The sequence below is a fragment of the Natator depressus genome, chromosome 10, assembly GCF_965152275.1.
Source record: "Natator depressus isolate rNatDep1 chromosome 10, rNatDep2.hap1, whole genome shotgun sequence".
Classification (NCBI taxonomy): domain Eukaryota; kingdom Metazoa; phylum Chordata; order Testudines; family Cheloniidae; genus Natator; species Natator depressus.
In genome coordinates, this window is record NC_134243.1 from 3,774,147 (window position 1) to 3,800,119 (window position 25,973).

At 47.3% G+C, this 25,973-nt stretch overlaps 1 protein-coding gene across 1 annotated transcript in view; it reads left to right on the top strand.

Moving 5' to 3' along the window:
* Positions 1 to 8,557: 8,557 nt before the first annotated feature.
* Positions 8,558 to 25,973, top strand: part of PKD1 (polycystin 1, transient receptor potential channel interacting) — a 140,226-nt gene continuing 122,810 nt past the window's right edge. Inside the window, exon 1 of the mRNA XM_074965012.1 lies at positions 8,558 to 8,826. Coding sequence (XP_074821113.1) covers positions 8,558 to 8,826 — 269 coding nt within the window. The remainder of the gene's footprint in view (positions 8,827 to 25,973) is intronic.

Below are 25,973 nucleotides of genomic sequence, written 5' to 3' on the forward strand. Positions count from 1 at the left end.
GGTTGGGGTGCAGGAGGGGATGAGGGTTCTGGGGTGGGGCCAGATATGAGGAGTTCAGGGTGTGGGAGTGGGCTCCAGATTGGGACTGGGGGTTGAGGTGCTCTGGGCTGGGACCGAGGGGCTTAGAGGGCAGGAGGGGGATCAGGGCTAGGGCAGGGAGTTGGGGCACAGGAGAGGGTCAGGGATGCAGGACAGGGTCAGGGGTGCTTATCTGAAGCAGCTCCCAGAAGCAGTGGCATGTTCCCCCCTCCGGCTCCTACGTGGAGGCATGGCCAGGCAGCTCTGCACACTTCACTGTCCACAGGCGCCACCCATGCAGCTCCCATTGGCCACAGTTCCTGGCCAATGGGAGCTGCGGGGGCTGCATTTGGGTCGGGGGCAGCGTGCCGAGGGGGGACATGCCACTGCTTCTGGGAGCTGAGCAGAGCGGGGCAAGTCCTCGACCACACTCCCTGGCGGGAGCTCGAGGGTCAGATTAAAATGTCTGAAGGGCCGGATGTGGCCCCCGGGCCGTAGTTTGCCCACCCCCGCTCTAATGCCAGCCCCAAAGGTTCAAAGATCATGAGTCTTCCCTGCCCTCCGCCCCCCAAAAATCATGAGATAAAACACACAGCGGTTATTTTTATTTGCCTTCTGGGTTTTTTAAGCTATTGAGAGTTGCATTTTCAAGTTTTTCTCTATAAGGAAGAGGCACTAGAAACTTATTTTTTTAAATGACACCTGAAATTCGGAGGCAGTCACCTGACTCCAGGAGCTGGAGCTTTAAGACAGATACAAAACGGCATGGGACTTGTGATAAAATCATGAGTTGGCAACAAAACTGCGCACAGAGACTCAAGAAACATGAAGCTGGGATCATTTACATACTCCCATAGCTAGAGAGAAACAACCATTTTAGGGGAGTTTAGTCCTGGAGAAAAGTAAACCCTGAAATCTCCCCCCCTGCAATTTATCCCTTGGACCGATGCAGCACAGGTCCCACTAGTCCTCTGAGTACCATCCTGGACCATTGCTTTGTCTGCCTGCTCTTTACACTGGTCAGATGCTTGTAGCGCATTTCTCTCCTCCCCCCCCCTCTTTTGTTGTGATTTTCTCTTGACAGCTGCCAGGCAGACTCCCTGAGCGGCTGACTGGGCCCCATCCCTTGCTAATCAGCTCCTGACACTTCTGATGAGGTGCCTGCTGCTTCAGCGACTACAGGCAAGTGTCAGCTTTCACGCCGCCTGACAGACAGACCAGTGCAGAGGGCCGGAGAATGCTCACAGCTGGCCTGATGATCCAAAGCCCACTACAGCCAGAGGAAAGATTCCAACTGACTTCAGTGGGCTTGGGACCAGCGTCACTCAGCTTTCAGGCCCCTTCTCCCTTGGATCAAGAAAGTGCCCATTCACGACCCACCTGCGGATCTGCTGCCAGCCCCACCTGTTCAGTGGGGATACAGTTCTCGACCTCACAGCAGGGTTGAGAGGATCCTTTAGTTTGCATCTGTAAAGCGCTTGAAAGGCCCCACTCCAGCAGAGCACATGAGCAGTCTCATGGACGTCATTGGGGCCATTCCCACATTCAACCCTTTTCAGAGTAACAGCCGTGTTAGTCTGTATTCGCAAAAAGAAAAGGAGGACTTGTGGCACCTTAGAGACTAACCAATTTATTTGAGCATAAGCTTTCATGAGCTACAGCTCACTTCATCGGATGCATACTGTGGAAACTGCAGAAGACATTATATACACAGAGACGGGTGGGAGGAGGCATTGTTTCATGGTCTCTGTGTATATAATGTCTTCTGCAGTTTCCACAGTATGCATCCGATGAAGTGAGCTGTAGCTCACGAAAGCTTGTGCTCAAATAAATTGGTTAGTCTCTAAGGTGCCACAAGTCCTCCTTTTCTTTATTCAACCCTTTGTGTGTCAGTCACTGGCTCACTGGTGCTCTCATGTTAATTATTTACTATACAATAGGGAGGACAATAAGAACCCATGGAATCCCTCCAACCAAGAGAGACTGTAGGCCAGATACTGCCGTCCTTATCTAGTCAAAAATCCCATTGCACGACTTGTCTCAATAAGGAGTCGGAGGCAGGGCCAATCACGCAAGGAGCTGAGAGTCCTGGACTTCCACTGAGTCATCAAACCTCCACTGACCTCAGTGGCACCAGTCTCACAATAGGGAGTTCAGAATTTGGCTCTGTGGACATAGCTGGCAGAACAAAAGTCTGCCACCCCACAGGGTAATATTTATCTATCTGTGCCTCTTGAAATGACTGAGAGAGCCCCTCTCTTCACAGGAAAAGGATTCCGTCACCCATGGTAGATGTTCTTGGATGCCACAGAAGTGTTCACAGACACTCCAAACGGAGCTGTGGTCCCTCTGACTTAGTTCCAGAAGCTTCGCAATCTCTCTTCGATCTCATTGAGCCGAGCAAACTCTTTCCAGGTTTGATTTGAAGCCATTGAGCAAATGCTTTGCATCAGAACAGATCCAGGGCTTGAGCCCTCGTGACATTCCGACGAGTTTGAACCCAGCTGTCTCACGCATGATTTTTGTTGTGAACCTGCAGCAAGACTCAGTTTGGTTGGGTTCATGCAAGTCTGTGTGGTGTTTGGTGAAAGCAGAAGTGGGACAAGTGGCCAAATCATGTCACTTGCCCCCTGGTGCCCTCTCCCAGTGAACACACCTGCAACAACAATCAGCAGTCTCAGACCATTTGCGGTTCTCTAGACAAGAGCCAGCCGTGATGAGAAGTCTGCAGCTGCAAATGCAATTCCAGTTAATTGCTGTTGGTTTGAGAGTAGAGACTGAACTCCAAGCAAAGCTGATTTTGTCTCTGGGGAAATTTAAAGGAAGACTTGAATCAGAACCCCAGATCTAGAGCAGTCCCCTCACTCTGGGGAAAGTCTGAATTTGAACCCAGATCCAAAAGGAGCACCTTGGGCCTATATCCTGTTAGATTTCTCCTGTCCCATCACAGTGACCAAGGTAATCTCCATCCCCAAATATTAAAGGAATTGGCACATTAAATTGCAAGCCCAATAGCAAAGATTTTTAATGAATCAGTAAACTCGGGGATTGTACCCTATGACTGGAGAATTGCCTACAGTACCTATTGTAACGGGTTATGCCCCACTCCGGGGTGCCAACTGATGTACTGGGGTACCACTGAGCCCGCCTATACCACCCAGCTGGGCTCCCTTACACTGCCCTGCTGAGCCAGGCTCTCAAGTCTCCTCCAGCACACACAAGGTAGGGGCACACCCAGCAGCAGAAAGACACAGACACCGAGATCAGCTCTGCAGGGGAAGACTCAGTAGGGACTTGCCCAGCACTCAAGTGCACTCCCCCTCTGGAGTGTAAACCCAAAATTGTATCGTGTTGCACTGCACAGAGAAGCGTACACTGTAAACTCATGAAATTCGCCCCCTCCCTCGATGTGGAGGAAGATATACACAGCTTTCTGCCCCACAGTTCTGAATTCCACAAACTGATTTTAGAATAAACAAAAGCAAGTTTATTAACTACAAAAGGTAGATTCTAAGTGATTATAAGGGATAGCAAACATCAAAGCAGATTACCCAGCAAATAAAACAAAAACCGCAATATAAGCTTAAAACACAAAAGAAACTGGTTACAAGTGGTAATTTCTCACTCTAAATGTTGTTTTAGACATTTCCTTCACAGGCCAGACACCTTCTCCAGCCTGGGCTCAGCTCTTCTCCCACCTTTTATCTTTGTTTCTTAGATGTTTCCAGCAGTCATCCTGGGTGGGGATTCAGTGAAGAATGAACCAAGATTAATTTACGTCCCCAACTTAAATAGGATTTACATATGATGGGAATCCTTTGTGTCCCAGTTTGATCCCCACCCCCTATTGGTGGAAAAATACTAGTAGCCCAAGATGGAATCGAGTACCAGGAGATATGATCACATGACCCTGCAGTGTCAAAGCAGCCAGGAGTCAAAGATTGTTTGCAACATCCCAGGAAGCTTCTCAGGAAGGTGGGAGATTAGCATCTTCAAAGTTCTATTGTTCCCCTAATGGCCCATCCATTCCATTTTGTCTGGTGGGGCGTTTCCCCAGGTGTAAACACAGTTGCAATATGTACATAGACAATATTCCCAACTTCAGATACAAAAATGATACATGCATACAAATAGGATAATCATAGTCAGTACATCATAATCTTTCCAATGATACCTCACATGATCCATCTTGCATAAAACTTATCTTAGTTATGCCATATTCATATCATGATTAGGAGACTGGAACACATGACTTACGAGGAGAGGCTGAGAGAACTGGGATTGTTTAGTCTGTGGAAGAGAAGAATGAGGGGGGATTTGATAGCTGCTTTCAACTACCTGAAAGGGGGTTCCAAAGAGGATGGCTCTAGACTGTTCTCAGTGGTAGCTGATGACAGAACAAGGAGTAATGGTCTCAAGTTGCAGTGGGGGAGATTTAGGTTGGATTTTAGGAAAAAAATTTTCACTAGGAGGGTGGTGAAACACGGGAATGTGTTACCTAGGGAGGTGGTGGAATCTCCTTCCTTAGAAGTTTTTAAGGTCAGGCTTGACAAAGCCCTGGCTGGGATGATTTAGTTGGGGATTGGTCCTGCTTTGAGCAAGGGGTTGGACTAGATGACCTCCTGAGGTCCCTTCCAACACTGATATTCTATGATTCTATAACAATATCTCTATGAAGAATATGGGGCATAGTGTCATGCCTATATTTAAGAAAGGGGGAAAAAAGTGATCCAGGAAACTACAGGCCCGTTAGTTTGACCTCAATTGTTGGCAAGGTCTTGGGACAAATTTTGAAAGAGAAAGTAGTTAAGAACATAGAGGTAAAATACAACATAGTTTTACATAAGGCAGATCATGCCAGACCAACCTGATCTCTTTCTTTAAGAAGATAATTGAGTTTTTAGACAAAGGAAATGCAGTAGATCAAAACTACCTGGATTTCAGTAAGGCATTTGATACTGTTCCATAAGGAAAATTTTTATTTAAATTGGAGAAAATGTGGCTTAATATAAGAACTGAAAGGTGGATAAGGAATTGGTTAAAATGGAGACTACAACAGGTCATACTGAAAGGTGAACTGTCAGGCTGGAGGAAGGTTACTAGTGGAGTTCTTCAGGGATTAATCTTGGGACCAATCTTATTTAACATTTTCATCCATGACCTTTGCACAAAAAGTGGGAGTGTGCTAATAAAATCTGCAGATGACACAAAGTTGGGAGGTATCGCCAATATGGAGGAGGACCGGAATGTCAGGAAAGAAGCTCTGGAGGACCTTGAAAACTGGAGTAATAGAAGTGGGATGAAATTTAACAGTACAAAGTGCAAGGTCATGTACTTAGGGACTAACAACAAGAATTTTTGCTATATGCTTGGGACGTATCAATTGGAAGCAACAGAGGAGAAAGAGCGGAGTGTATTGGTCGATCATAGGATGACTATGAGCCACCAATGTGATGCAGCTGTGAAAAAGGCTAATGCAATCCTAGGATGCATCAGGTGAGGCATTTCCAGTAGAGCTAGGGAAGAGTTAGTCCCGTTATACAAGGCACTGGTGAGACCTCATCTGGAACACTCTGTGCAGTTCTGGCCTCCCATGTTTAAGAAAGATTAATTCAAACTGGAACAGGTGCGTAGAAGGGCTACTAGGATGATTAGAGGAATGAAATACCTATCTTACGAGAGGAGACTTAAGGAGCTTGGCTTGTTTAGCCTAAACAAATGGAGGCTGAGGGGATATATGATTGCTCTCTATAAATACATCAGAGGAATAAATACCAGGGAGGGAGAGGAGTTATTTAAGCTAAGCACCAGTGTTGACAGAAGAACAAATGGATATGAGCTGGGCCATCAATAAGTTTAGGCTTGAAATTAGATGAAGATTTCTAGCCATTAGAGGAGTGAAGTTCTTGCACACCGTCCAAGGGGAGCAGTGGGGGCAAAAGACCTAACTGGCTTCAAGACTGAGCTTGATAAGTTTATGGAGGGGATGATGTGATGGGACTGTCTACAATGGCATGTGGCCCATCCACAACTGCTATTAGCGAATATCCCCAACAGTTGGAGAAGGGGCACTAGATGGGGAGGGCTCTGAGTTACTACAGAATTCTTTCCCAGGTGTCTGGCTCACGGGCCGACATGCTCAGGGTCCAACTGATTGCCATTTGGGGTTGGGAAGGAATTTTTCCCCAGGTCAGATTGGCCGAGACCCTGGGAGTTTTTCGCCTTCCTCTCATCTTGGGGCACAGGTCACTTGCTGGTTTGAACTAGTGTAAATGGTGGATTCTCTGTAACTTTTAAGTCTTTCAGTCAAGATTTGAGGATGTCAGTAACTCAACCAGAGGTTAGGGGCCTATTACAGGAGTGGGTGAGTGAGGTTCTGCAGCCTGCAATGTGCAGGAGGTCAGAGAAGGTGATCACAATGGTCCCTTCTGGCCTTAAAGTCTATGAGACCTCTCCACCTCCAACATCCCTAGGTCCATGATTCTGCAGTTCCCTTCCTGCACTTCCCACAGAGGCTGCTGTCTGCCCTCCCTGCTGCCCCATCAAGCCTGCACATGCTACTTGTGTTCCGAAGCATTGTGACCCTGTGGAAGACACCACAGATACTTGCTAAGTCTCCTCTTTCTTTTCCTGGGTCAGGCAGGCTTCCTCAGGTTGTGAGCTAGTGCCATGTGCTGACCTCTCTCAAAGAGACTACAACAAACATACACATTTGTTATGTTTACAGCGAGAAATCCCTGCTGGGCTGGACTGGGACTAAGGATTCCAGTTTCCAGAGTGAGCGCTCTGGCACGGAACAAGAAGAGCTGTCCCAGTAGCTAGAGTTTCCTTCTCTGCGTTATGCAGGCTTTCTTGTATCCCGCCAGACTCTGACACCTAGGACTTCCTCTTTGTTTTACCACCATACAAAAGATTAGGCCTACAACCCCACATCACATGAGGGCACTAGAAGGACGTGCTTTGAATTGGGCTGGCATTGACAGCCCTGGAGAGCTACCAAATAGGTGCTTCACCGTTTTTCTGGCAAGCTGATCCTCAGAGATATGGCGATAGTTCAGTTTCCTCAGCTTTGTGCAGCCACCACCTTCATGGTGATAATTAGCGCTATGTTTCGGGGTTGGTTTGTTTGTTTAAATGGAGGCCCTGAGTGCCGCTAGGAACGGGCGTGAGTCCTACAGGTCATTGTACAGCCATCAGATGCTGACCGGGGTCAGTTCCAACTGACTTGGGCTGAATTTGAACCAGTGACCCAGCACTGAGAAGTCTATTTAGTTGTTAATACCCTGGGCCAGCCAGTCCCCAACTGTTTCTAGCTGCTACGTTAATGAGCAGCAAAACGTAAATTGTGTTCAAACCTCTGCATTATTTTGTCATCGGCATTTCAGACAGAGCGTTGAGCAAGGGAACGCCCTTCCATTTCACCACCTCCATGCAGAGCTGAGCCCTGCTTCCAGACGACGAGGCTGGAAATGCCTAATGAGTTGCAGAGCTCTGACACATGCTGTCCTAGCACCCCGGATGAAGTCAGTGTGAGTTTTGCATGAGAGGACTGACGGTGCCCTTTAGAATGGACATCATCTCCGTGGAGTCATCTGCCAAATGCCTTCCAAATCCGAGTGTACGGCTGGTCATGGGTGGGTCCAGTCAGTTGCACGCTCAGGGTAAAAATGGAAGTTTGGGGCTTTTAGCCAGCCCAAGCCCTACCCACCTACCCGACCAGTGCATCTACACCAGGAAAAAGGGAGAAGGGCCACAGATTCCCTGAACTCTTCTAGGCCCCTGGCTCTTGCCAATCTATGGTGGATGGTAAGCATTCGGCTGCCCAGGTGATGGGCTGCAGGGGCTGCATCACAACATCCTAAGAGAGTAGGCTCCAGGTCTTCTGGCTCCCGGCCTGCTTGCCTTTCAGGGGAGACAGGGAAGTGTGCGTGTCTAGTTCTTACAGCGAAGGCCTGGGTTTGTGGAGCCTACAGGAGAGACGGGATCTGCGGGGCACAGCACCGCGGGGCAGAGCCGCTTCTCTCTCCCTCTCTTTCCCTCTTCCCTGGCAGAGGAGAAGGAAACTTTCCGGGCGTGCAGCAGCCGTGGAGCGCTGGCGCTGAGCTCCCGCAGGAGAGGGGCCAGCGGGGGCTGCGCTGGGGCTCGGAGCAGCCCTGGCCGCCGAGGGGCCTGGCTTGCCTGCCCGCAGCCGGGCGGAGGGCGGAGCGCCAGGGCGGAGCGGGGAGCTGGCGGCAGGCCCCGGGCAGAGCCGCGGGGCGCTGGGCTCCAGCTGTCAGGGCGGAGGAGGATGCTGGCGCGGCGGGCCGGGCGGCGGGAGGAGGAGCCCTAGCCGCGTCCCAGGCCAAGCGCGGCGGCGGCGGGCAGGACACAGCGCGCAGCCCGAGCCCCGGCAGGAGGAGCGCGATGCGTCGGGGCCGCTGAGCCCAGGCAGGGGCCATGCAGCGGGCCGGCCGGTGCTGAGCCCAGCGCGTCCCGGGCCCGGGGCTGTCCGGGCCGGGGGGATCGGCGGGCCGGGGCCATGCCCTGCCCGCAGTGAGCGATGCCTTTTGGAAATGGACACACTGGATCACGGCGCAAACATGGCGTCCCCTCGGCCGGGCTCCCCGTCTCGGGCTGGTGCCTGCTCTGCTGTCTGCTGTGCGGGGGGCTGGCCGCGGCCGGGGCCCCCCCCGCCCAGAGCTGCCAGCCCTGCGGCCCCAGCTGTACCTGCGCCGGCGGCAGGGCCCCGGGCTCCTGCCTGGTGAACTGCTCCTCGCGGGGGCTGGAGCAGCGCCCGGGGAGCGGCGTCCCGCCGGCAGCCACCGCTCTGTAAGTCCGGCTGCGCCCAGGGCGCACGGGGAGGGGCGCCCAGGGCGCGCGGGGACCGGGAGGGTCCTTGGGGTGGGGGGTCACCCACCCATGCACCAGCCGGGCCGAGCCGCCTGCGGCTCTCAGGTTGCTCATGAAACGCACTCACCGCTCTGCTCTGTGCTTGCCGGGACGTGGCTAGGCTCGGGGAGCCGCATTCACCCCCAGGCATTGGGGGTGTGTGTGTGTGGGGGGTGAAAGGCGGCTCTCCCCCTCCTCTGTCCCCCGCAGGCGCTAGCGGCTGCCTTGCTTTGTTGTTGTCGAAGGACGAGAAATGCGAGGGTACCACTGACCTTTTGTTTACAACCAAAGCTGCCGCTGGCACTAGCCTGGCACTGAAAGCCAGGGCTGAGAGCTAGACTGCAGGAGGCGTACGATTTCCTTCCACGGAGGAATAATTTTGTTTTAAACCTGTGACCGCTAGCAAACCCCCCCCCCCCCCCCCCGCCCCGCCCCGCAGCGGGGCTGGGATCTTTCCAAGCGAGCTGGGTCCTGAAATCTCACCTTGAAGAATTTGGAGGTGCTCTGGCGGTTTTAGTTAACTTTCTTTCCAGCAGTAGTTTTCCTTGTCTTGCAGTGGGGGTTTTGTAGCAATAAAACTTGCTGTGGTTTATGCTGAGACACAGATCATATGTATGACAGCGGAGGCAAATATGGAAAAATCAAGGGAGGATTGCTTTGAACTAGACCTTGCAAGAATTGGAATGTGTGCAGAACTGTACTTACTGAAGTTTGTGATTTAACTAAGAATGATACAGTGGCCTGGTGGAGGAATCAAAAGGGAACAACTCCAGCATCTGTAAATGAAGGCAGTCCAATCCTGCATATAACTTCATACAATGGCTTCAGTGGGACAACTCATGTGAATTCTGTTACTTGTGTGTAAGTAACAGGGCTGCCAGCAGTAGCAGGATACTGGATTTGATGACCTAGGAGGCCCCCTCATGTCCTATGTTACATGTGTAACTTTGCTGATGACACCCACAACCAGGGCGAACATACATAAAGTTACTCACATTCATAAGTGTTGACAGAATCAAGTAACTGCCTTGCGACTGTAGGCTTAGATCCTTGCAAAGACTCCTGCATGTGCTCAACTTTTTGCATTTTAAGTGGTGCGCAAAATTTGCAAATCTTTGCTAGCTCAGGCCCGTAGGCTTCTACCAGGATCCCGAATAAAAGTGTTATGGTCATGCCAAGCTTTTAAGGTGTTCCCTGGTATGTTAGAGGAAAAGAACAGGCTGTTCCCTTTTGCTCTGGGCTGGGGCAGAGAGGCGTGCAGTGGGTTTCAGAGAACCCCAGTGGACGTTACAGAGTGAGGGCCCGATCTGTAAATGGAACCCCATGGCCATGGTTCGAGCATTGGCTGCGTCAGGGGCAGATACAAAGACAATTCAAATGTTTGATCAAAACTTCTAGAGAGAAATAGCAGCAAAGCAAGGTGATTAGTATGTTTCTAACTGGCTTTAGATTCAATGACATTAATGACCAAGTCGAGTGTATTAAAAAAGAATCTGGCTGATCCCTAGAACGGTTCGGTCAGTTAAAAAGGTTAGAATAGCAGGTTTATTTAACAGGCTGAAGAGGAGCTGTGGGAATTGTTATTTTTTCTTTTAATGGGTGAGTTCAAATCAGTAGTTGTCCTACATAGATAAAACTTTAGGGAATAACTTTTCTGTTCTTCAGGGAACAAAACCCTCTCATAGGTTTTGTTGAAAAGGAAACAGCCACCTAAATGATATTTCCCTGTGCAGTAAGAAAGTTTCAGTTTATCCACATCCTATTGATATTGCAATAAGGTAAATGTCAGCTTTAGTGTTAGTGTCGCTTAACAATAATTTTTAAATCTGTGAAGTTTTAAAAGGCCATTGTTTTGCATAATTCTACTGGCAATCCCGTGAAGTGTGCAGTATTCGGAAACCTTTGTACTTTTTTAATAAAAAAAAATCCATCACAAATACCTTTGAAAACATTATAATGTGGATCAGGGGGACAGACCTAGAGTAGCTTCAGAGAGAACGACAGCTTTTCATCTCAGAGTGGAGGTGAGTTTTAAGTCTTTTCGTACAACAAAATTAGACTATTAAGTGTTTCTTTTCCTGGGCGATTTAAATTGTAGAAATATACTCTGGCCCTAGAACATAAAAACATGTTCCTCAAAGTTGTACATCTTGCTAAGTTTTTACATTTATTTCTTAAAATAAAGCAGAAAGTGAATTTTGCAGAAATCCCTCAACTGGGCAAGATTCATTTTTATTTATTTACTGGTTGCGCGAGCTGCGCAATAGGCAGAGTTAGACATTTGTGGCAGAGACTCTGCAAATTTAATTTTGCTTTGGACAAAACAAGCGGTGTATAAAATTGGCCTCTTCCCATAAGGATCTTTAAAAGCCTTCTGAAGACAGTGATGAGGATTAAGAGTGTCACTGGAACTTCAGTTCAAGCCTTCTAAACCGAGTTGGGGTTATTGTGGTGGCTTTATGGGTATTACTAATTTTACGAGTGAGTGCTTAAGACAGCTAATTATTGTTCAGCAGTGTTCAGGGTGCTTTTACCACCTAACAATTAGGATGGGCCCTTAATATATACAAGAGCTACTGGACATCTAACTTAAATACTCAAAGTGTGTTATACATTCTACTGGAGCAAGCACACTGATAACTCAGGGTAATGTTATTAGCAGCAGGATTTTTCCTATTTTAATTTATGTGAAATTATTGGTTTTACAGCCCTATTAATGTGAATGGTTCACAAGAAGAAGAACCTTCTTTGGAATTCACAAATTTTAGCTATATCTGAATTTGCAAAGGGATCTTTGGCAGGCTATGGATCATTCAGGATGCACAGTAAAGGCTCTGTTGGGGATCAAAGTATGTGTTTTTAATACTTGGTCTCTTGGAATAAGTTGTGGTGAAGTTGTGCCCCTCCTCTGGGAATGCACTGCAGAATTTGGACAGGAAATACAGGAAGATACAGTGTAGAAAGATTGCTACCCTATTTGATCTTCTAATGGGGAGAAAGCATGAACATGTAATTATAGGTGTCACAATTGTATGATAAGATCTATAAGAGTTGAGTTACTCCAGGGGTGCATTTAGCCCCACATCTTTTCACCCCACAAGATAGGAGGGAAACTCTACAACCTAACCATTATGTGCTGCATTTATTGACAGATAAGGCAGTTGGTCTTAAATATTCTGCTACCTATTCTCAGGTAATGGCTTGCAGTGATATTTTGTAATAAGAAAAAAGTTGTATAAATAAATTTTTAAACACAAAATGCAGCTGCATCAACCTGCATGAAAGCAGTACGGTTCAGCAACTATGAACCCTGAAGGAACGATAACACCTTGGTGATGAAGTCCTCAGTTGAGCAGTTAGGCACATATTAGCAGTCCACTGAAGTCAATGTGATTACGTGTGTGCAAGTGTAGAATCGGAGTCTAGGATAGGAATGCTCGTGAAAAAACCTTTTGGCCAGCGTAGCAGACGCAGCATTTTCTTATTCAAAATTGCAAACACTGAGGGAACGGTTACCACGAATACAGGAGAAATGCCACATCCAAAGAATCACCAAGGAAAACAAGTACTGCCAGAAATATAGGCTGCATACCTAGATGAAAGCAGTCTCCTGTTCCATTTAATAGCAACATCAAATCAAAATTTGTCACCCTGTAAGGTAAATAACTTGAAGGCATCTAATATTAAATGTCTAAACAAACGTAAGAGGAAAGGCTATGTGCAAATTGATCATCTTCAGTCCTTAACGTAAAAAGGTACTTTAAAAGCAAGAGTTTTCAAGTGGCAACCCTGGCCGTTTTGTACATTCATCCCCATTGAGAGGAATTCCGATAATATCTTAAAGTGTTCTTCTCCCATTGGTTGTGGATTTATGCAAACTTTTTGTTTAGGATATTAGATCTTTGGTGAAACAGATAATCCTGATTTAGATTTCAGCTGAGATCGGAGACTTGTTTTTCTTTCCCCTGTGAATATTTACTATTTCTGACACCTCTGGAGTATCTTAGTGACTCTTTTTTTAAACAGAGGGATTAGAATCTTGTTCATAGAAATGTTGGTCTGGAAAGGAGCTAGTCCAGCCCCCTGCACTGAGGCAGGACCAAGAAAACCTAGGCCATCCCTGACAAGCGTTTGTCCAACTGGTTCTTAAAAGCCTCCAGTGACAGGGATTCCACAACCTCCGCTGGAAGATTATTTAAGAGTTTCACTACCCTTACAGTTAGAAAGTTTTTCCTAATGTCTGACCTAAATCTCCCTTGCTGCAAATTAAGCCCATCGCTTCTTGTCCTACTTTCAGTGGAGAGGGAGAACAATTTTTCACTGTCCTCTTTATAAACAGCCCTCAACGTATTTGAAGACCGTTATCAGATCTCCTTTTCTCAAGACTAAACATGTTCAGTAGAAACTCATGTATTTGTTCTTCAGTAATCCATAATAGTAGTAGTTCGTGGGCGATAGCACTATCAGAATGCTGCAGTAAGGGCTTGCTGTTGCTCTTACAAATTATTGGCCCAAACCTGCCGACAGGTACATTTCAGTAGTTCCATTGCTTCAGTGAGATGGTTTAGGCATGTAGAGTTACTGATGTGCGTTAAATCTTTGCAGAATTGGGACCTGTATTACTAATTTAACACTACTTATTATAGGGGGATGTGTCAGCAGTCCCTATTTTTATGTTGCCTAACGAATAATCTAAGCAAACCCTGGCAGTATAAATGTATTTTAAGATGCAGGAACATATATTTTTTGTGTTTCCTAACTCAGTTATTTGCATGACTTGGTAAGTTTCAGTAGGTCTCCCAGTCATTAATGGAATTTGTTTATTTCTATTTCAACATATAAATATAAGAAATTCCTATCCAAGATTCAAGTCATGCTTGACAGATAATGAAAAATGAAATCCAATTAAAACAAAGCAGCAGTAGCAAAACACTCTCTGTACAAAAGCAGCCGGTCCACAAAACCAAAACATCCCTACTTCAGTCATGAAAAACCTGAATCTCACTCAAATAAGCATCCTTATCTCCATCTACACTTGAGGTTCTGGTTTTCTTTTTTTTCCAGAGAAAGACTTTTTTTAATGAAGAAGAAAAAAAAAAGAGAGAGAGAGAGAGTGAGCGCGCGCACACAGGTTGAGGTGCAGGGATAAAATTAATTAAAATCAAAATGAACTCAGTCTATTGAAAGGACAAAAAATGCATGAGGTACATCAGGAAAATATGTCACGTGTAACACATTGAACAAGGTAGGGATTATGTAGTGCATGATTTGATGCCAGTGAGCTAAGATATTATTAGTGAGGTGGCAGTGTAATGTCGGCTTTGTTTAAGGCAATGCCCTACAGTGGACTACAGAGTTTGCTACTCTCCTTCCAGAGGTTTCAGACAAATTACCCCTGTATCTTAAATGTTTGTTGGCTTTTTATTCTGACGACTAACTTTGGCTTTTTGTCTGCTGCTGGCGGAGAGCATTTTCATAACAACCACCACCTACTGTTTGGGGGAAACACTGTCCGTCTGAGAGATCACATTATAGCGGTTTCCGTGTATTTGCTTAGAGAATTTCCCAAGCTGCCATGTAGAAACTGGAGCGACAGAGAAGTCTCTTGCCTCCCTAGACTCCTGCCCAACCATTTAAGAATTTGCACTTAGTAATTCAGTGCAACCAAATGTGAACAAGAGCAATAATTTAAGGAGACAAACTAAGAAACCACAGCTAGACACCCCAAGTGGGTGAGTGAATACAGAGCTCCCTAGAGACCCAGTTCTGCTGCAATTCAGTAATGCAGGATCAGGTCCTAAGCATTTATCAGTGTTTGGGAAGAGGCTTTGGAGGTACCTGATGGTGTTTTGCTCCTATACATTTAAAGAATTAAGAAATAGAATTTTAACACCGTTAAAATAAATCCAGCTGTGGGACTTGCTCCGTGTTCATTGTTTTAAAATGATTGTGCTAAATAATTTCTTGACCAGCTAATCATTCCTTCCAACGTTCTGTTGGGAGGGATAATGGGGACAAGGTAACTTTGTAGGGTGAGTGTGAGGGAATGCCTTATCTTTGTACAATTCATGTGGCTGAGTTATCCTGAAATCCAGGTGGTGTTTAGAAGGGGTTTTGCTTTTGTGTCATTAATTCTGTTTTTCTCCTTCCTTCTGCAATTCATTTTCCTTTTGTCACTTCCTTCATTTTAGAACTAATTGTATAGCTTATTCCTCTTTAACGCAGCTCCTTCTTGCTTTTGCATTTTGAAGTGACAGCGTGGGCCCAATCCCAAACCACTATTCAGGCAAGTTGGCCCATTGGTAGTCTACTCACATGAGTAAGGCAAGCAAGATTTGTTCAGCTGCTTTCGTTCTGCTCTCACACCATGGGAATCTTTGCTGGTTTTAATCTTACATTTGAATCAAGCGATTTTTAAAAAGTCACCTGTTAATGCTTTGCTCCCTGTTTGTAGCCGAGTGGCATTCCTTGTTTTATCTCAGTGTGAATTATTTTCCCCACATTGTTTTCCATATTGCATTTCTGCGTTGCCCCTCTTCTACTTCTCCAGGCCCTGTCCTGCTTCTTTATGGACGCATTATCCTTATTTAACGCCGCTTCCCCATCACCTATCTATGGACTTGCTCCAGTCAACTTCAAAGACCTGAGGGCCAGATCAACCTCAGTTCTATTGACTCCCCCCCCCCCACCCCCAACACCTCCTCCCCTTGCCTAGCATAACATGCTTGTACAGAGCAGGTCACATTCCCCTTTAGTGGCTGGTCCACAAAGAGGATGAGACTTTTGAATTAGACCTTTCTTCTCATAAACGACATTCACATTCAGGAGAAGGCTAGCTAGGTTTTCATATTAAGGGCTCTTTTTACTAAGGGCTTGCATACACTTGAAAGACTACCGTGGCCCAGCAACTGTAACGCTTCAGTGTAGACGCTACCTACCCCGAGGGGAGAGATTCTCCCATTGGTGTAGGTAATCCATCTCCTCAAGAAGCAGTAGCTAGATTGTCGGAAGAATTCTTACATCAACTTAGCACTGTCTACATGGGGACTTAGGCCTGGTCTATACTACAGAGTTAGGTTGACACAAGGCAGCTTACGTCGCCCTAACTATGGAAACAGCCACACTAAAATTTCGCTCCCACTGACATAATCATCCCACTACGCCGACTTAGTAACTCCACCTCCTCGAGCACTGCCGAGTCAATGTTGATGTAGTTAGGTCAATGCAATGTCAGTGTAGACACGGCGTTGCTTACATTGACTGTTATTGGCTTTCAGAAGCCATCCCAAAATGGCCCACACTGACAGTAGAGTTGGTACAAGAGCTCCAGCTGAGGCTGTGCACCGCCGACACGAAGAGTGTAGTGTGGACATGCAAAAGCGATTTAATTACTGCAGCAGCTGTATGCCAACGTAACTTAGGTCGACATAATTTTGTCGTGTAGACATACCCCCTTAGGCTGTCTTAACTACATCACTCAGGGGTGTGGATTTTTCACACCACTGAGTGCTGTAGCTAGGTTGATCTAATTGTCTAGTATAGACCAGCCCTAAGATACTGATAATAAATTCCAGTTTAGCTTCAGCAAGACTACATGCGAGGTATAAATATTTCACAATGCATTGCAAACCAAAAACGGAGTGGTAAAGGGCAACAAAACAAACAACAAAAAAGGTTAAAATCTTAAAAACGGATTTAAAGAATATGGTCATCAGAAACAGCATTTGCAATTTCCAGTATAGCCACGGATAGCATTTCTTGTGGTAAAATTGCAGAAACCATGACTAGAAACCAGAATTTTTTGTTTGTTTTTGTATTAATCAATTTTAAGAGACATGCAGCTGATGGATTTTAAAATAGAAATAAACATTACTTTCTAGGTAGGTACATTTCCTCCCAATCAGACTATTAACCCTGTAATGAAGAGGTTAGCAGAAAAGACAGACTACCATCAGTTGTGGTCTCATATCTCAGAAGCTAAGTAGCACCAGACCTGGCCAGTACTTAGATAGCATGAGAGCCCAGGAAAGTCCCGTGTATGGCACAGAATGGTTTTAATTTATTAGGTAACACTCTTCTGTGCCAGTACTCAGCCTGGTGCGACAGTGCACTGGTTTGTATCAGTGCCATTTTTGGGCAGAGATGAAAAAGGAGGTGTGGACTGTGTGTGGTAAGAGCAGGGATGGTAACCATGGTAACATGCTGTAATACCGATTCGGTTTATACAGGCCGCCTCCCTGAAATCCCCACTCAGGTTTCAACCGATTCAGCATTCTTCACTTCCTGTCCTCAACTTCAGCATAGCACCGGTGTGTGCTAGCAAAGCAGTAGCAGCCTCCTCTGGGGTGGGACACGTCAGAAGCTATGGGCTGCGGAGGGAGCCAGGGGCCCACATGGATGGAGCCAGTTGCAGGAGTGGGGAGATAACTTGTAAATAGCTATGGGATCTCTCAAGCTGAAAGGCATCATAGAAGTTGACCTTTGTTTTTCCCATCCCAAAAGCATGATTTAAACAAAGTTTACCAAAACGGGAAGGGCAGGGAACTTCTGGCTGCACAATATGGAATTCAGGACAGGAACAGACTTAGTAGCCTAAGAAAAGCAAGTTAGCGTGTGTCATCATGGGATGGGAGATACTGGACTGGCTGACTTTGGCAATAACATGACAGAATCTGCTGAACAGACTTTTGCAAGCTAAGACCATTCAGAAAAAACAAACAAACAAACCAACCACTCATGATGGAAGACGCTTCGAAACCCCGTGCCAGGAACTCATAACTGTCTTACCCATCTCAAATTGCGTTCAAGTCACCATTCCTTGTCGGATTACATTCCAGTTACTGTTAGGGAACTGGGACAGAAAACCCAAACGCTACACCTGTGTTCTAGGCTAGAGCCTGCTAGCGTCTGAGTAATGTTTTTGTATTGAGGGTACACGCTATAATGGGAACCAAACAAGGGCGCTGGAACAATGTGTATAGGGCGGGTGCTGAGAGCCATTGAACCAAACTGTGAACCCTGGATATGATGGAAACCACTTCACGCCAGGGGGTGCTGCCGTACCCCCAGTTCCAGCACCTATGGAACCAAACGCATACCTTGGTTGGAGTTTTCAGGTTTTGAGTATCGGAACTGGGATAATTTGAAAAGTGTTCATGCAAAGACACAACCTCCTCTACCCTTTGGGCAGAGAGCTACAGATTAGGTGTGACCAAACTCACACTACAAAAGCAGTTTCTCTTCCCTTGGGGTTCACACCTCAACTGCTAGAAGAGGGCCTCATCCTTCCTGATTGAACTAACCTCGTTATCCCTAGCCTGATTCTTGCTTGCATATTTATACCTGCCTCTGGAAATTTCCACTACATGCATCTGACGAAGTGGGTATTCACCCACGAAAGCTTATGCTCCAATATGTCTGTTAGTCTATAAGGTGCCACAGGATTCTTTGCCTCTTTCACAGACTCACACTGGCTTAGATTTGTGTCTTTTTTGCAGCGTTGTGGGAAAAAGAAGAAATCTAAACACAGAAAAAACTAAGACACAGGGGACTGGATTGTGTCCTCACTTACAGGGGCCTGCTGAAGTCAATAGACAGAATTTGGCCCAATGATGATACCACCTTCTCTGTAATAGTCATTTTTAAGGCACAAAACTAACTTGCTTCTGCTTTGAAATTGGGGTTTCCGGTGAGGAGTTGGCAGGATGGGCTAGAGCCAGGAATCTAGAAAAATGGGCTCTGTGCAAGTTTCCCCGTGCAAACATCACTAATGAAATTCTGCTTGGACTTGCAGCCGCTTTGCTGTGCCAGCCTTGGGCGTTAAACAGCTCTCTACCCATGTACTGCAATCCCTTGCTCTCCCTGTACCTGACCAGTATGGCTTCATGTTGCTCAGAGGTTCCCCAATTGCAGCTGCCTCAAGGTCTTCATTGGAAGGGTGGGGGGCTTGCAGACCACTGAGAGGCTAACAGCATCATTTACAGCAAATTCTGTATGCAGTGACTTGCACCTGCTTGCCTTGCAGTTTTGGTGGGGCAGAAAATGCTGCGCACCATCCACAGTGGCCTTTAGTTGTCTGTAAAATTCTTTGGGCTCCAGAACCAGCGGTCTGTTTTTCTGAAACACCCTATCCTGTTAGCAGGTGTTGATCCTGCTAGGAATGGGTTAAGTAGGTTCTGCTGAGGTAAATGGCTCATAGCCCCCCAAGAGATGGGACTGGCTCTTGGAAGAGAGGATATAGAGTGGGGGCTGAGCAGTTTCAGAGGAGGAACCCTAGAAGCACCCAAGTTTGGGAAGGTCTGAGCTGAATTTTTATGTTGTGTAGATAATTTCTTTGTTCAAAAAGCCACACCTTAGGAAGGGAGTGAAGTGATTTTCTGAATCTGCAGTATATGGAGTTTTAGATCAGGTTGGTAAAAGCATCTGTTTACAGGTCCCTTCAGGAGTATGCTTGGATGTAGCAGTACAATTCTCACTTGGGGTGCAAGAGGACCTGGGTTGTATATTTAGAGACCAAGGTGACAGGTACATTGTAGAATCATCTAGTCCAGTCCTTTGCACTGAGACAGGATTAAGTATTATCCAGATAGTCACTGACTAAAGGGGGAGGGATAGCTCAGTGGTTTGAGCATTGGCCTGCTAAACCCAGGGTTGTGAGCTCAATCATTGAGGGGGCTATTTAGGGATCTGGGCCAAAAATTGGGGATTGGCCCTGCTTTGAGGAGGGGGTTGGACTAGATGACCTCCTGAGGTCCCTTCCAACCCTGATATTCTATGACTGACAGATGTTTGTCTACCTGTTCTTAAAAACCCTTCATTGACAGAAATTCCACAACCTCCCTAGGTAATTGTTCCAGTGCTTACAGGTAGGAAGATTTTCCTGATGTCTAACCTAAATCTCTCTTGCTGCAATTTAAGCATGTTACTTCTTGTCCTATCCTCAGAGGCTAAGGAGAACAATTTCTCCTTCTCCTCCTTGTAACAACCTTTTATGTACTTGAAAACTGTTATCAAGTGCCCCCTCAGTCTTCTCTTCTCCAGCCTAAACAAACTCAATTTTTTCAATCTTTCCTCATAGGTCATGTTTTCTAGACCTTTAATCATTTTTGTTGCTTTCCTCTGGACTTCCTCCAGTTTGTCTACATCTTTCCTGAAGTGTGAAGCCAGAACTGGACATAATACTCCAGTTGAGGCCTTATCAGTGTTGAGTGGAGTGGAAGAATTACTTCTCATGTCTTGCTTACAACACTCCTGTTAATACATCCCAGAATGATGGTTGCTTTTTTTTTTTTTGCAATGATATTACATTGTTTACCCATATTTAGTTTGTGATCCACTACACCCTTAGGTCATTTTCTGTAGTGCTCTGTCCTAGGCAGTTATTTCCCCATTTTGTATTTGTGCAACTGATTGTTCCCGCCTAAGTGGAGTACTTTGTATTTGTCCATATTGAATTTCATCCTATTTAATTCACACCATTTCTCCAGTTTGTCAAGATCATTCTGAATTTTAATCCTATCCTCCAAAGCACTTGCAACCTTCCTGGCTTGGTATCGTCTGCAAACTTTATAAATATACACTCTATGCCATTATCCAAATCATTTATGAAGATATTGAATAGAACTGGACCCAGGACAGATTCCTGCGAGACCCCACTCAATATGCCTTTCCAGCTCAATTGTGAGCCATGGACAACTCCTCTGAGTATGGTTTTCCAACTAGTTGTGCACTCACCTTATAGTAGGTTTGTCTAGGCTATATTTCCCTAGTTTGTTTATGAGACTGTCATGCAAGATGGTGAAAATATACGAAATCTGCTGCTTCCCCCCATTCACAAGCTTGCTACCCTGTCAAAGAAGGATATTAGGCTGGTCTTGACAAATCCATATTGACTGTTTCTTATTACAGTTTAAGTGCTGACAAACATTGTTTGATTATTTGCTGCATTATCTTTCCGGGTATTGTAAGCTGACTGGTCTGTAATTTCCTGGGCTGTCCTTATTCCCTGTTTTTATAGATGGGCACTATATTTGGCCTATTCCAGTCCTCAGGTCTCTCTCCCATCCTCCACGACTTCTCAGAGATAATTACTAATGGCTCAGAGATCTCTTCAGGCAGTTCCCTAATTAAATGTCCATTATCTGTCTAGATATTTGAAGGGTGCTCTGCTGTGAACCCAAGATCATTGGGTCCATGGAGATACACCAGAAGTTATTGTAGTGACAGGAACACATGGGCCCCTCTAGTATCTGAAGACAGATATTGTTCCTTTTATTTATTTATATCTGGCAGGCTCGTGGCACTTGAAAGAACGTTTAAGTGGCTGTTCTGTACTTCTCCATTCATCTCCTTGTCTTATAGCTGGGGCTGGTTGTGGTCAAGGGTGGCATCCTGTTTCGCCTTTCCCAGCATGGCTTAAGTAAAACAGATGTTCCCCTTCCTCACACTCATGTAACGCTTTTCCAGCGTTAGATCAACGCTGGCAAAGGTACTGTGATGTGCGTGGAGGGAAGATGTTGTGTAGCCCCTTTGGCCCTGTCTTCTCTCTCTCTGAAATTAACCAGAGTGTTGTGGCCGACTCCCCCAGTCGGCTTTTAAAATTGTCACCTGTGCATGTGACACAAAGCGGGTGTCTCTTTCCTCCCCCTCCTCTCATCTCCGGCAGTGGGGACGGGCGCGGACTGTTCCTCCAGCACGTATGGTTGATAGGGGAATGTTCACGGGTTTTGCCTCATGAGTTGCTTCTGTGCTGTTGCCTAATGGTTTTCACATGCAGAGGGAGGCTGCATTTCTGTTTTCCAGCAGACTGAACCGTCTGAGCCGTGCTCTCTGGCTGGTGCCAAGCGGGTCCATGGAATGATAATCATCATCCCAGGCCGCATCCAAGTTCTGAGTGCACGGCTGCCACTGGGGTCTAGGGGCGCTCCGAGGCCTCGCAGAGGGGAGCCCTGTCTATGGGAAGCATTTCCCCTTTCACTCTCAGGGGGTGCAGGACTAGTACCACAATTGGGAACAATTAAAACTGCATCAAATACAGACTATACAGTCCCAGACAAGCCAGATCCACTCCCAGGGCCTGGGTTTATGACCTGGAATTGCCCAGCCAGCCCCTCCACCCCCAATCATGGTCTACAAGCATAGATCCCTCCCCATAAGAGCTTATGAAGCATTGGGTCTAGGGCAAAGTCAGCCCTGTACACAAGGGCCTATGCTCCACCTAAGTGCTCAAGATAGGACTTAGCTGGTGCCTCGCTCTGCAGCTGGCCCTCTGCACAGGGGTGAATTTCATTCTTACTCTGCTACATCAAGCAATGAACAGGGACAGAAAGCTTTGTAAGAGGGGCAAGTTTTTAAAAGGAGGGATTGGAGTGAAGAAAGGGTGGTCAGCTGGAACATGGGAATTCATAGCTTCCAGGGCCAGAAGGGACCATTATGATCCTCTAGTCTGACCTCCTACATAACATGGGCCAGCGAACGGCCCCAAAATAATTCCTAGGGTAGCTCTTTTAGAAAAACATCCACTCTTGATTTAAACATGGCCGGTGATGGAGAATCCCCCATGACTCTTGGTGAGTTGTTCCAGTGATTGATTACTCTCACCATTCAAAATTTACACCTTATTTCTCATCTCAGTGTGTCTAGATTCAATTTCCAGCCTTTGGATCATGTTACACCTTTCTCTGCTAGACTGAAGAGCCCAGTATTACATATTTGTTCCCCAGGTAAGTACTTACAGACTGTGATCACATCGCCCCTTAACCTTCTCTTTGGTAAGCTAAATGGAGTGAGCTCCTTCAGTCTATCACTATAAGGCAGGTTTTGTACTCTTTCCCCGGCTCTTCTCTGAGCCCAATGAAGTGTATTTAACATTTTGTATTGGGGTAATACCTTGGGGCCTTGATAAGGGATCAGGGCACCGTTGGGCTAGACACTGTATAAACTCAGCAGAGAGGTAGTCCCTGTCCTGAAGCACTTACATTTTTGCACAATTACTTGCACTGTAAGCGTGGCACGTAGACAGTCTTGCCAGTGCTGCGGTCATGCCTGTTTCACAAACAATTCCTTAAAACTACACTGCAACCTTCTTTCAGTTATTTCTGTCTTGCAAACCTGTCTCTGCACCCAGATGCTTTCAGCCCATCACACAGTTTCAAATTTTTTTTTATTCCCCCTCCCCCCCCCCCCCCAACCACACATTTGAATGGGTTCCTGGAAATTGGAGATTTAAAAATGGGAAGTGCTTGTCTGAAATCTGATGCAGTGATTCCCTAGGAGAATACTTTCCATTTGGAAAGGTCTTGGCCCCTTTCCAGCCCTCTGTTAAAGTTGTTCTAAATGGTGGCTCATTATTGCTACCTCTGTGGGTTTTATTTTAAAAAAAAAAAGGCCTGTTACATAAGCAACAAGTTGGTGAATCCATTAGTTGGGCTCACTTCTCAGCGATTCCACTACGTGAAGTGACTGGAGGTCGAGACGCACTGAGACAAACAGAGTAACAATGGCCAGAGATTCATAAGTAATTAATTAAATCTGTGCAGATCAAAGGTTTCTATCAGAGTGTGGGAACGTTAGTTTACTCCTACAGAAGGAAAACCAAGATCAGTGGCCTTTATGGAGTGAATTCTGTACTGACTGGCAACCCTGGGGTGAGTGCAGAATTTGCCTCAAGCCTCTTTAAAAGTCTAGTGCCGACAAAGTGGAAGTACAAAACTATACGCCGCAAGGCGAGCTGCACTATTTCATGTTAAGAATGTGGTTTTTTTTAACCCCCTCCTGTAGTTTATTTAGGAGAGTGAAAAGTGGCCTGGGTTCATACAAATAGTAATTAATGGCCTTACATTTACAAGGCTCACTTACTGTTGTTGCTCCCACTACAGAAATGCAGCCACCTCTGTGGTGCAGCGTGGTGCATGCCAAGGAAGTTACCCAGACGGAACGGGAGAGGTTTGTTAGGTAGGCAGAACACAATTCCCACATTGGATTTGGCAAGAGCTGACAGACCTGTTCTTACAAAGGATGCTACGAGACCTTCATGGGTGGTCAGGGCCTCCATTCAAACAGCGACACCTCCAAGAGGTCCAGGCCTCTGCACCCTGCCCTAAAATTGATTCAGGATTGAATCTGGAGGCAAGGTCACGGTCTCCTTAGGCACCACATGTTAATATCACCGTCCCAGTATCTGCTAGTGGAGTTACAGGTTTTGCTATTCTCCGCAGAATTCGTTCCTGCTCACTTGGTTGGATTGCACCTAGTAACTCCATCCATTTCAACAGTGGCTCTGGATTTACACTGCACCGAGAACAGAATCAGGCCCACAGACGGCAGTGTCCAAAGGGTTAACTCCAATTTGCCATCTTGTCTCGAGAATGGGACACTCAAGCCAACTGCTGCGTTTCCTCTTCCCGTGGATTATTTTAGACATCTCACAGTTTGCAGCCTTGTCACATGAAGTTAGAAAAAATGGATTGAAGCAGGAGTGGGACTCAGGACCCCATGGTTTTGTTTACATCTCTGCCGCTAACTTCCTGTGTGGTCTTGCGTAGGTCACTTGACCTTTCTGGGGCTCATTTCCCCGTGAGGATGATGCTTACCTGCCTCACTGGGCTATTGTAATGATTATTTACCGTATTCATGCTTAGCTGCCAGGGTGCTGTATAAAGGGCAAGGATTATGAATTCCTATTTGTAGAATGCTTTGTGGCCCTCAGTTGAAAGGTGCTGTGGAAATGCATAGTGTTGTCACGTACTAAGTCCTGGTCCAACTGTGGTTTTCCCCATGAGACCAAACCACATATCCCAGTTCGTCTTGGGCACACTCATTCAGGACCCCATCGCTGCCTTCCCACCTCTGCAGTGATGAGCTGCCAAAATCTTAACAACCAGTTCCCTCCTCACCCCACGTGGATGTGGCCCACCCCCGCCCCCCGGGACTCCTGCCACATCCAACCCCCCGCGTTCCTTGACGGCCCCCCCCCGGGACCCATGCCCCATCTACCCCCCTCCCCGGTCCCCTGACTGCCCCCAGAACCAGGCAGGAGGGTCTTGTGGGCCACTGTAGTGGGTGCCCACCCCACCCCTAAGAGCCAGAGGGACCTGCCGGGGAGTCCCAGCAGTGCTTACCTGGGGCAGCTCCCAGGAAGCATCCGGCAGGTCCCTCTGGCTCCTAGGGGCAGGGGAGCGTAGCTGGGGGGGAGCAGCCGCTCCCCCCACTGATCACATTAAAAGTGGTGCCTTAGGTGCCCACTCCCCAGGTGCTCTGGGGCTGGAGCCCCCAACGGGAAAATTTGGTAGGTGCAGAGCACCCATCGGCAGCTCCCAGCCCCACCCCTGGCCCCAGCTCACCTCACCTCCGCTCCGCCTCCTCCCCTGAACGCAGCGCCCCGCTCTGCTTCTCCACCCCCCCCCCCGCGCGAATCAGCTGTTCGGCGGGAGGGCTGAGAAGCAGGCGGCGGCTTCGCGCTCAGGTCCAGGGAGGCGGAGGTGAGCTGGGGCGGGGAGCGGTTCCTCTGCGCGACCCCCCCCGGGTTACCTGCTGCGGCGTGGGTGGCCCTCCTCGCGCCCCCCCCCGCCCCAGCTCTCCTCCGCCTCCGCGAGCCTGAGCGAAGCCGCCACCTGCTTCTCAGCCCTCCCAGGCTTCCTGCCGAACAGCTGATCCGCAGGAAGCCGGGGGGCGGAGAAGCAGAGCTGGGCGGTGCGTTCAGGGGAGGGGGAGGCGGAGCGGAGGTGAGGTGAGCTGGGGCGGGGTGGGGAGCTGCCAGTGGGTGCTCTGCACCCACCAAATTTTCCCCGTGGGTGCTCCAGCCCCGGAGCACCCACGGAGTCGGCGCCTAAGGTGCCACTTTTGGCCGGTGGTTAAATTTAGAAGCCCTTTGAGAACCGGTTCTCCCTCGCGGGACAACCGGTTCTAAAAGGGCTTCTAAATTTAACAACCGGTTTTAGCGAACCAGCTCCAGCTCACCACTGCACCTCTGCACTAGTTTACACTCATGCCTGGCATCTTTCTAGATGCAAATAATGCTGTAGTTCCGGTCAGTGGCACATGACCGGACATCCAAGCACAGTTGCCCAGGGCAGAATAATTCACCAAGC